Source organism: Carcharhinus amblyrhynchos, chromosome 9 (assembly GCF_965287045.1).
Source record: "Carcharhinus amblyrhynchos chromosome 9, sCarAmb.v2.hapA, whole genome shotgun sequence".
Taxonomy (NCBI): Eukaryota; Metazoa; Chordata; class Chondrichthyes; order Carcharhiniformes; family Carcharhinidae; genus Carcharhinus; species Carcharhinus amblyrhynchos.
In genome coordinates, this window is record NC_137332.1 from 47211904 (window position 1) to 47224051 (window position 12148).

The window sequence follows — 12148 nt, forward strand, 5'->3', positions numbered from 1 at the left end:
ACAATGTGCAGGCTCTGCACAGTCACCCAAGGCTGGAATCGAGCCCAAATCCCTGGCACTGTGAGGCAGCAGTCCTAATCACTGTGTCACCGTGCAGCCACTATGGTGGGATAGCATTCTGCTGCTTGCTGATGTATTCACACAACGAATAGCCACTTGCAACTTGGCTGAGAGCAGCTGAATTCCAGTGGAAAGCGAACCAGAAGGATTCAGTGGCTTCAGGAGACTGGAAAAAAATGAGGAATCATTATACTCACACTGCGAAATAGTAGTTTGTACATTTGTCACATATGTGCATCTAATGTTGGCCGAAATTATACATTGCCAGACAGCTAATCTTAAAATAATAGGAGCTTCTCACTTGTACTTCTAATTTTCAGCCTTACACCAGCCAACACATTCCCTGACTATATAGTAATTAAACTTCCAGTGACCTACAATCTACTTACAACATTAAACTTTATGACCTTACAATGATTTAGCTCCACCTTACCAAAATTAGATATTGTGCATGACATGATGAAGCCAATTTAGCAGGGTCAGTTGTGTTCTTTCAGTCTCTGCTAAAAGCTGAGTGCCATTAGTTTCCTTAAAAAAAAATCAGCCTACCATACGCCCTACTTCGAGCTACTGTCTGCATTTTGCAATGAAGCTGTTATTATAATATTTCACCAAGCAAAGATCCCAGAAACTACAATACCTGCAGACCCATCATCTTGACAGTATAAATGGCAATGCACTTGCAGAAGAGCTGACAACTGACATATAGCTCCATCTTTTTAATCCAATATTCTTCTGGCGCTGGTGTTGATCCTACTGCCTCTAGTGTACCTTTTCCCCTCTTTGATGTGCCTTTATAAACTACATTAACATTTGCTTCCTGTCCATACACTTGCTACCATCTTGTGCATCAAATGTTTAGCCATTTTAAGATGATGTACTCATGCATTGCGGAAGGAACAAATTTGCTGCAAAAATCCATAATATATTACTTAAAAATAAATAACAAAACCTAATACTTTTCAAGCCACCAATCTAAGCTAATGTAGTTTCCTTAAGAATCCACCTTGAGGTGAAATAAATTCATTCTGTAGCAATACTTAAATGCTGCAGCAGACAGCAAAAATATAGTGAATCCCTACTTATTGTATACAAATGTGTAAGCAAATATTATGATCCATTATAATGCAGTTAGGCAATGAAATATCATGGGGTTAGCACATTAGTCATGCAAGAATGCATATTGCAAGCAGCAGAGGGCAAAGAACCCAATTAGCTAAGGTAAATGTATTTGAGTGGAATGTTAGCATAATGGGTGGTATCGTCTCAGAGCCAAGCTGATGGCAATGGCAATGATTTTCACCCGATAGTGTGGCACTTAGTGAAAACATTTCCAGCACGATTCCACACCATGTCGCTGGCAGGCAGCCTCTGATTTGTCCATCCTGCCAACAGCCAGTGCTTCAATGATCTGGGTGCACACAGGTAGCACATTTCAGAAATTTCTGGGAAGTCTTGGCTGCCAAACCTAAGAAGCACATCAAAGTTCACCAACACTTTCCTTGAGCACCTCCTGAATACAATAGAAGCTGACTACTGGGCAAAGACCCTCATCCAAGGTGATCAATCCAGCAATGGGAGGTGGTGGTAGCAGCAGTGGTCAGTGACTACACCCTGCAGAAGAGGACAGCCATCCAATGCTGCAAAAGGATGAATGATTTTCTCCATTCTGTCAGAGTAAGTCATTCCTCTCATCACTCACAGCTCAAGCCCACACACTTACAGAGGCTTCACTCAATGCCAACTCAAGGGTCATCATCACAAGGACAGGCAGAGTTACTGAGGTCAACACTGGGAGGGTGGTGACCACAGTAGAGACTTCTATCCTGTGCTGCTGCAGAAGGAGCAAGCCATGGTAGAGGCTCCTAGTGGCACCCACCAGTATCAATGCCGGGGAGGGCAAGGCTTCTCGAGTTCACTCCAGCTGCTTCTTGTGCACAAGGAGGCAGCCATGAGCCCTCAGGCATCCACAGGGAAGAAGATCCATTGTTTTACATCTCAAGGCCATCCATCTGGGTAACTCTGGGAGTGTACTACCTATCCAAATCTCCTTTACCTGAACCTGCTTCAGCTCCAACTCCACAGGCCACTGCCACATGGCAAGACCCCAAAAGTAGGCCAGGGTCCTCAGGTCTTGGTCCTCCAGAGAACACTTAGCAAGATCATTAGAGACCACAAGGTGTAGCAGTCAGCAGGCTACTTTCATCTTCCACTGCGGATGTTGTGGATACACCAAGACATAGCAACAGGGTAAGGAGGGTTACAAAATTGTAGCTGCACAGTGTGGGCACGTGTGTGAAGCACTTCTGTAAATAAACTCCTACTAATTTCACCCTTTCTATGGCTCCTTGTCATGATAAGCCATGTTTCTGTCAGTCTGAAGTGAAAAGTTAATTCCTGCACAAGCTAAAGGCAAAGTTCACAGTCTAGGGCTTCCTCCCTGTGCTTTGTTCAACCTTCTCAGCTCATTGATAGTGTCCCTTCACAGTGACTAAGCACATCAGTCATGTCTCCACCTCTCTGGCATTATAATGTCTACCTGAATGTACTGGCTGGCTTTGCACAGTTCAATCATTCTCTCTGTGTGCTCTATATCTTTGAGCTGTGGCTGGCCCCACCAACCTGGTGGCTTCTATCTCCAGTGACACTTTGGTCTTCAAGGGTTCCGCTCATGAAGAAATGCTGCTGAATCAGGAAAGGTTAAAATTTCTCTGCTGCGTCACCATGATGCGACCTTAGTCATTGAGAGCAACCAAGCTGCCATCAGGCAGACAGGAATCAGACATTCACATCAGCTCTGAGGATCTATGCACTGACCCCAATACAGATGATTATCCTTCTCCTGGAATGTCGAGGTACGGATCCACTACATCCCTACAACAGGAGCCTTATCACAGAGAATATGTATGCTGCCTTCATCCAGTGTAAGTTTAAAGTTTATTTATTAATGCCACAAGTAGGCTTATATTAACACTGGAATAAAGTTACCATGAAAATCCCCAAGTCGCCACACTCCGGCACCTTTTCAGGTACACTGAGGGAGAATTTAGCACGGTCAATGTACTTAACCAGCACTACTTTCAGACTGTGGGAGAAAACCGGAGCACCCGGAGGAAACCCACACAGACACGGGAGAATGTGCAAACTGCACATAGCAGCAACCCAAGCCGGGAATCGAACCTGGGTCCCGAGTGCTGTGGAGCAGCAGTGCTAAACACTGTGCTACTGTGCAGCCTCAGACTCAAATACAAAGCTCACAGAAGCCATGTGAAGATAATGGGATGTCCTCACTGGACATTCTCATCACCCTCCATGAATCTAACGATAATGAGCTCCGAAGCTCATCTGCCTCGTTTGGACATCACCATGGCCTCATGGCCAATATTCCTGACTTCAAGAACATCCTAATCTTCCCTTTCAGCATCCTCCTCATCAAAGGAGATGTGCCACTCCTCCATCTCCTTCTCAGGTTTACTTCTGTGGTGGGTAAGGTTTTGGAAAGGATTATTAGAGACAGGATTTATAGTTATTTGGAGAGTAATGAATTGATTAGAGACAGTCAGCATGGTTTTGTAGCGGGTAGGTCGTGCCTTACTAACCTTATCGAGTTCTTTGAGAAAGTGACCAAAGAGGTGGATAGGGGTAAGGCAGTTGACGTGGTGTATATGGATTTTAGTAAGGCGTTTGATAAGGTTCACCATGGTAGGCTTCTGCAGAAAATGCAGATGTATGGGATTGGGGGTGATCTAGGTAATTGGATCAGGAATTGGCTAGCAGATAGGAGACAGAGGGTGGTGGTTGATGGTAAATATTCGTCATGGAGTTCGGTTACGAGTGGTGTGCCTCAGGGATCTGTTTTGGGGCCACTGCTGTTTGTAATTTTTATTAATGATCTGGATGAGGGTATAGTTGGGTGGATTAGTAAGTTTGCTGATGACACCAAAGTCGGAGGTGTGGTAGATTGTGAGGAAGGGTGTCATAGTTTGCAGGGTGACTTAGAAAGGTTGCAGAGCTGGGCCGCGAGGTGGCGGATGGAGTTTAATGTGGAGGAGTGTGAGGTAATTCATTTCGGTAGGAATAACAGATGTGTTGAGTATAGGGCTAACGGGAGGACTTTGAATAGTGTGGAGGAGCAGAGGGATCTAGGTGTATGTGTACATAGATCCCTGAAAGTTGGGAATCAAGTAGATAAGGTTGTTAAGAAGGCATACGGTGTCTTGGCGTTTATTGGTAGGGGGATTGAATTTAGGAGTCGCAGCGTCATGATGCAACTGTACACAACTCTGGTGCGGCCGCACTTGGAGTATTGTGTGCAGTTCTGGTCCCCACATTACAGGAAGGATGTAGAGGCTTTGGAGAGGGTGCAGAGGAGGTTTACCAGGATGTTGCCTGGTATGGAGGGGAGATCCTATGAGGAGAGACTGAGAGATTTGGGGTTGTTTTCGCTGGAAAGAAGGCGGCTAAGAGGGGACCTTATTGAAACATATAAGATGATTAGAGGTTTAGACAGGGTGGATAGTGATAGCCTTTTTCCTAGGATGGAGAAAGCTAGCACGAGGGGGCACGGCTTTAAATCAAGGGGGGGTAGTTATAGGACTGATGTCAGGGGTAGGTTCTTTACCCAGAGGGTGGTGAGGGACTGGAATGCCCTGCCAGCTGCAGTTGTAAATGCGCCTAGTTTGGGGGCGTTTAAGAGATCTGTGGATAGGTTTATGGACGAAATGGGATTGGTTTAGATTAGTGGGTTAGTGTTGTTTTTTTAAAAGCTGGTCGGCGCAACATCGTGGGCCGAAGGGCCTGTTCTGCGCTGTAATGTTCTATGTTCTATGTTCTATGTCCCCTGTTGCAAGACTAGGTTGTGTGGGAGGCTGCAGGCTACAACGTTGTGTGACACCCTCTGCTCTTTGGCCACTGGAAAGGTGTCATCAGCCATGTCCTCAATGGGTAGCCCTTGTCCCAGAAGAAGCCAACACTGCATCCTCTGTGAACACAAAAAAATGCCACGGACCTACACAGAATGTAGGAGCCGTGCACACTCCCATGAATTAAGCACACACATGCAGAACGTGTTTGCTATGGTCACATTCAGTGAGGAGAAGCCCTTGTCGTTCTTGCAATTCAGAGCTTGATGCCACAGAACTCTTCCTTCCTGGCTTGCCTGATCCTGATCAAAATGAATGAAGTTGTATGCCCTTGCAAAAATTATGTCTGTAACCTATTCGATGCTCTTGTGTGCAGAAGCTTGTGAGGTCCCACAAAGATCACCTGTGCAGCCCAGGAAGGAGCCACTGGGGTAAAAATTGACCAATGCAATCACTTGCTGCAAAACTGGCAGTGGAAACCCTTCAACTTCCCATGGTACCAAATCCTGCAGCAGGTGGCAGATGAGTTGCCTGGACAATTTTTTAAATTAATTGATGGGATGAGGGCATCGTTGGCTGAGTCAACATTTGTTATCCTAGAACTGTGTGGCTTGCTAGGCCACTTCAGAGGGCATTTGAGAATCAATCACATTGCTGTGGGTTTGGAGTCACATACAGTGCAGACCAGGTGAAGATGGCAGATTTCCTTCCCTAATGGACATTAGTGAACAAGATGGCTTTTACAACAATCGACAATGGTTTCATAGTTATCCTTAAATTTTTAATACCAGCTTTATTTTATTGAATTTCAACCTGGGTCCCCAGACCATTTCCTAACTGTCTCGGTGACTAGTTCAGTGATGATTCCACCATGCCACTGCTTTCCCTATATACATAGTCTTCAGCCACACTGACACTTGGATATCTACAGCTATGTCAAGTACTTTCAGTAGACCCTGAGTCTTGTGATGTACCTACGAGCAACAATTTTCTTGGGTTCATCTTGTGTGTAGAGCCAGCCGAGAATGACAGCGAGATTGATAGGTGTTCCTGATCATCTTCTCACTACAGTATCAAAAGAGAGAGACTTGGTAGCATTTGTCTGCCAAGACCCACACTTTGTCCATTCACCATCTGCAGCTGCCTCTCAAAGTCTATTGACTTTCATCTTGGCCGCAACATTGATGCTCCATACTTAGGTCGCATGTTGGTTGACCAAGACCCCACACCATGTGATTGAATGATGACAGTTTTGGTCACTCTCCTGCTTCCAATGCTCTCATCTCAGTGCAGGCATTATCCAAACCTTCACTGCAAGACCTCATGCTCAGCTTGGCCCATGGGGTGCACTTGTCAATAGATACTTCAGTACAAAACCAAGGATTAGAGGTGCCATCCTTGGGCAGTCTGCCATGGCCACCTTACTCTAGTTGCCTGCCCCGTCGAGCAATGGTACAACCACACCATAGTAGTCGTTGAATTTGGAAGTCTGTGCACCAAGGGTTAAATGCAGAGCTGCAATCATTGGCATTGCAACACATAGGTGCTGCCTGAGTGAGCAAAATTGGTTTTCCTCCCTGAAGCCCTTCAAGCAGACCGTGCCCCTGGTTTTCCTTCCGTCTATGCAGCCCTTCAAAGAACCCTATAGCCCTGCACCAGAAGGCAGCCTCGAATACATTTCTGTTCAGACTTGCTTGTGATCACCACGCTCCCCACTCCCCTTCTACCTCTGCCCCCTCTTCCTCCTAAAGGTGCGGAGTCGCCCTGCCAGCACCAAGTCAGCATGAGTGCATTTACCTCCAAGCCCCCCTTGGAGTTCTGTTTGTCAGGTGTGCGCCATTTGAATCAGTCATATATTGTGCAATTCTGACATCACACCACCACAGATGCTTTATTTGACATGGGGGTATGATTCCAGTGTATGGGACGGAATATGATCTGCTATTATGTTACGATGACATTGCTGGGAGCTGCGGGGGGTTGGAGGGGGAATTACATTCTGCACTTACATTACCAGGAAACATATCTAAGGCCTTCTCATGATATTTTTCGTGCTCGCCGCTAAACCTGCCCAACACAAGTGGGAGTGAAAAATTCCACCCCATGAGGTGATAATTGAGATGCTGTGTGACCTTGTGCAACCAAATTTGAATTCCAAAATGCAAGTAGTACTTAAATAGAACAATGTTTAAAAAACAGTAACCTTTTCTCTTTTGGGATAACTATTTGTATCCATTTGCCTGAAGCTCCATAAACTTATGAATATGTTTGGAGATTAGATCTAAAGCCGTTTGAAGTCATTATCTAACTTCCATTAGTAAAGTAGAACATGGTTATTTCCATACATCGTTTATCAAAGTAATTACCCATTTGGATTCCAAGTTTTGTTCTCAAAGCAAAGGAATGCTACAGCATCAGAAGTGTTTTCTTTCATGTAATAATTACACTAGGCCTTATCCATTTGTTCAGATGGGTGTGGAGAATCCCATGGCACGATTCAAAGAAGATGTCCTCGATAATATTTGTCCATCGACTAGCATCATCAAAACAGAATTATCTGGTCATTCATCACCTTGTTGTTGTGGAGCTTTGCTGTGTACAAGTTGGTTGTTGTATTTATCTACACAACGGCAGACATTGCACTTTAAAGGTAACTGATTAGTCAGGTCCTGAAGATAGGAAGATGTACTATGTCTCCAGAAGCTCCTCCTGTTCTTATAGGAAATGGAATGAAACGTTTGTGAGATAAAGTTATTAAAAAAAACAGAATTGATTATTAACTGTGATAAGCTTTGAAATTCTTTTATGAATGAATTCCATGTAATTTGTGCATATGATAGACAACATTGGCAGCATGTTTTGCACAATTACCTTAATTTAATTTGATATGGAAGTAATGGTGCATGTTTCATGTGTGAACCACATTCTACATTAAAGGGAATGGACTGTAGACCACTGCAGATCCAAGAATGATTACAAAAACAGAAAATACTGGGAAATCTCACCAAGTCTGACAGCATCTGTGGAGAGAGAATCTGTGGAGAAAGTCAGTGATTAAGTCTGGATGATCAGTCAGAGCTGATTCCAGCATCCACAGTATTTTGTTTTTATCTAAAATGATTAATCCAGTTTCACAAAATAGTAAAATAATGTCATTTTCCCTGAGTTGTTTCATGGCTTCTGTGTTAATACTGTGATTGTTTTCTGTTCTAGACCCTCCCGCAGTAATGGAAATTAAGAGTCCTGGGATGGTACTGGGTAAAGGAGGATTGTTGCGATGTGAGGCCTTAGCAGTTCCTGCAGCAGTATTTGAATGGTATAAAGGAGACAAAAAGTAGGTTGACGCTCCGAACTAAAGTATTTTTCTGTTTTTTCTCTGATTATCTTTGATTTCAGGCTTCATGTTAAGCAAGATATTGACTCTTGTTAATAGTTATAATGGTAAACTATTAGTTTGATTTGCTACAGAAGTGACTGAAATATAATATACCCAAAGCTAAAACTTGATGTATTATTGAACACCCAACATTCCAAAAATCAATAATTTACATGAGAAATCCTAACCTATTCAACCTTTCTCTGTAACTCAGTTTCTCAAGTCCCAGCAACATCCTTGTAAACCTTCTCTGCACTCTTTCAACCATATTAATATCCTTCCTGTAATTAGGTGACCAAAACAGCACAGAGTACTCTAAATTCGGTCTCACCAATGTCTTATGCAACCTCACCATAACATTCCAACTCCTTTACTCAATACTATGATTTATAAAGGCCAATGTACCAAAAGCACTCTTTACGATCCTATCTACCTGTGATGCCATTTTTAGGGAATTATGTATCTGTATTCCCAGATCCCTCTGTTCTACTGCACTCTTCAGCATCCTACCATTTACCTTGTACGTTCTACCTTGGATTGTCCTTCTAAAGTGCAATACCTCACACTTGTCTGCATTAAACTCCATCTGCCATTTTTCAGCCCATTTTTCTAGCTGATCCAAATCCCTTTGCAAGGTTTGAAAACCTTGTATAGAAAGATTTCAGTCTGTGACATCAAGATGAAAAAATCAGTGGCAAGGGGAAATAAGGAAGTGGAGGGGGTCGAACCTTCAAATACCCTATCTACCTTCACAGAGGGTGCTGAGGGTGGGTTAGTTAAATCATCTGTGAGGGTGACGGTAGTGCTGGCATACTCTGAAAAATAGCGCACGTGGATGGTATGTCAGTAATCCCACATCTCTGTGATGTGTTGGAATTTCCTGCATGCCTCCAATTAACTTCCTATTAAACTCATTGAATAGCTCGTTAACAGGCTGGAGAGGGACAGAATCAAATTTTCAGTGTTAATAACAGGAAGAGAAAACTGTTTGGGAAACATTAGTGAGCAGCCAGTGGGTACGCAGCAGGGAGCCATTATTGTTTGTGTCTGCTGATGAAAACTCCATAAAAAAGAGGAGTCAAACTGAGGCCCTAATGCATGAAGTTGCCATTGCTTGAGCAGATTGGCTTGATTTGTTCAGCGTCCAGGCACTTGTGTGGACCATGAGACTGCTGGTCCTCTGCTCTCCTGCCTGTTTCATTCTTCAAGGCAGTGGCAAGCTGCTGGTGGTGGGGAGGGCTGAGGAGTGTTGGCATTGGGATGGGGTTGGTGGCTGCGCTTCAGGTGATCCTAAATACCGTATTGGCACAGAAAAGGAACTAAGTGAGGAGATAATGGCTGGGATGAAAGTAACCCTTTGTCGCCACAGTCACTTATTGAGTCAGAATCACTACAGAGTAGAAGGAGGCCATTTGGCCCACTGCGTCTGCACTGACTCTCTCTAATAGAGTACCTTACCCAGACCCTCTTTCCCACCCTATCCCTGCAGTTCCATACATTTACCATGGCTAATCCATCTAACCTAACATCTTGGGATGCTAAGGTGAAGATCAATGAGGGCAAGGAAGTTGAGGGTCCAGAGAAAGAAGCCATAGCATGGCCAGACTAGGTGGGTGTGTACATGAAATGCTAATAGTCAGCAGGTTCCAGGAGGATTAGCTAAGACAATCCTTTCACAAGTGCCCTCCATGCTGGGTCCACCTTTCCTCTGTGCTGTCTTCACCACAATGCACCAGTCCAGTGTCACAATGTCCTCATCCTTGGAAGGTAGGACAGGCTTGGGAGCAAGTGACCTTTCTTCAAAATGATAATAACAGAAACAGGGAGTTCTGTAAGCATAGCCAAGATGATGCAGCCTTTTTATGCATCTCACCAACATTCCACTGTCTAGGGCAGCCTACAAGAGGCTGGAGTAGCACTGCCAACCTCAGTGCCCTTGTAGCAGTATGCCTGGTCTGTGACAAGGTGCCTCAGGGAGGCCAATCTTCACTCAATGGATTTCACTTTCACATGTGAGGCAGATTCTGATACTGCACTGTGCTTTTTCTACACAGCCAATCACTCATGCAAGGCAAATATTGTTGCTTCTTCAGCATACTTAATCCTCAGCATCTCACACATCCACAGATCACAGTCATTTGTAACTTACGTCAACAATGTGAGAATACTGTTCGGCTCACTTTTCAGTGGATCTCAAATTTCAGGAGCAGCAGAATTTGATATCTGCCTACTGTTTCCCAACTTTTACTCCTGCCTAGCCATGGCACTTCTGCTCCTGAAAATTCTGACACTCCATCTAGCCCTTAATGACCCAATTCACCGATAATAAAGAGCATCCATCAGATGTATTGCTGCCTCACTCTAGTGTCAGGGCTGCCCATTTTCATCCCAACATGAGCACATGGAAACCAGACACACCAATGCCACTCGTGTTGCACATAACCATTTTGACTGACCATCAGAAACCTTGATGTGGGTATGCTGGCGTTGGACCGGTGCCATCAGAAACCTGGCAGAGGGTTAATGTCAATAGATGCAAGTCAGACTTTATAGCCCAATTCATCATCATCTTATGTCCATGTTGGCATTCTGGGGCTTGTGCACACAACTCATAGATCACATCCTTTTAATCAACTAGCAGGAAACACAAGGACCATCATGTGTCAGTAAAGTCAAAAGCTCAAAAACGTGAAGGTGAGAAGGCAGAAACTAATCTTGGGATGTACAAATGGGCATGAGATAATGCTGAAGAAAGACAGGAGCACATAAGGACTCAGAGTTTGGATTCATAAATAAAGCACACTCGAAGGTGAAGCAGAACAATGAAAATTGTCCCGTCTCAGTGCACATCAATCGTCTAGGATCCACACAAAACACTACCATACAGAAGTACCAGGGAACCAAAGCAACCTCCAGATTCTAGACTCATGACTCAAATTCAGATGAACCTCCGATGCAAGATCTCAGCAATATCTTGGCCAGCCACAAAGTTCTTTCAATCTGATGCTTCATTCATGTCGGCACTGAGCAGAGAACTAAGACTCTTCTGAGATGCTTCCAGTTACTATTGAGTTAAGGCACATGACGGGACATCTATGAGAATGTTAGGAGAGGGGTTGAAATCTCTGATCATGAAGCATATCATCTGATAGAAGAAACATACACAACATGATAAGTGGAATGAATGGAAATCCATTTACATTTGTGCAAACCCCATACATATTGTGAACATCCACGCAGCAGGATGCTCCTAGTACTTTTTAACTTTTCTAATCCTATCACTACATCTTGGCACATCCCCGACAGCCACAGCATAGGTAGAGGCAGCCTATTAATTGTTACGCACTTTTGCATGATAACAATGGAGGATGTCCTTCAGAGGGCCGAAACCAGTAGGATCCAGCCTGCTTTGGGTCTCCTTCTGTGTGGCAGGTGCACTCTCTTCAGCTTTGGACTTGCAGGTGGGGTCACAGGCAAGAGGGGATTGGGATCAGCTTGACCTACTCGGAGTTATTTAGCTGGAAGGTTTCAGGTTGTCCGCTGCTGGCCTTTGGCCTTATGGGAACCTGGCTGATTCCTTGAATTGAGGTAAGGTGCCCTACCCCCTTTTGCTTAGATGCAGATTTGCTTAGATCCACCTATGCTTGCAAGTGATGGAGGGCAAATATATGCCCCAGTGCATTGGACCAACATTTCTACAGCAGTCCTACCAGTGTCGATCTCTGTGGTAGAGTGCTCCTTTAAGGAGTGAGTGCTTCATGAGTCATGTGACTCAGTTGGCCAATCAGGCCAGGGCATGCAGTTCCAGGGAGAGAGCGTGGGGTTTCTCTGAATGTTAGGAGTCTGGAGT

At 44.4% G+C, this 12148-nt stretch overlaps 1 protein-coding gene across 1 annotated transcript in view; it reads left to right on the plus strand.

Moving 5' to 3' along the window:
• Positions 1 to 12148, plus strand: part of negr1 (neuronal growth regulator 1) — a 518020-nt gene that overhangs the window by 462028 nt on the left and 43844 nt on the right. Inside the window, exon 5 of the mRNA XM_080195565.1 lies at positions 8136 to 8256. Within this exon, the coding sequence (XP_080051691.1) occupies positions 8136 to 8256 (121 nt within the window). The remainder of the gene's footprint in view (positions 1 to 8135; positions 8257 to 12148) is intronic.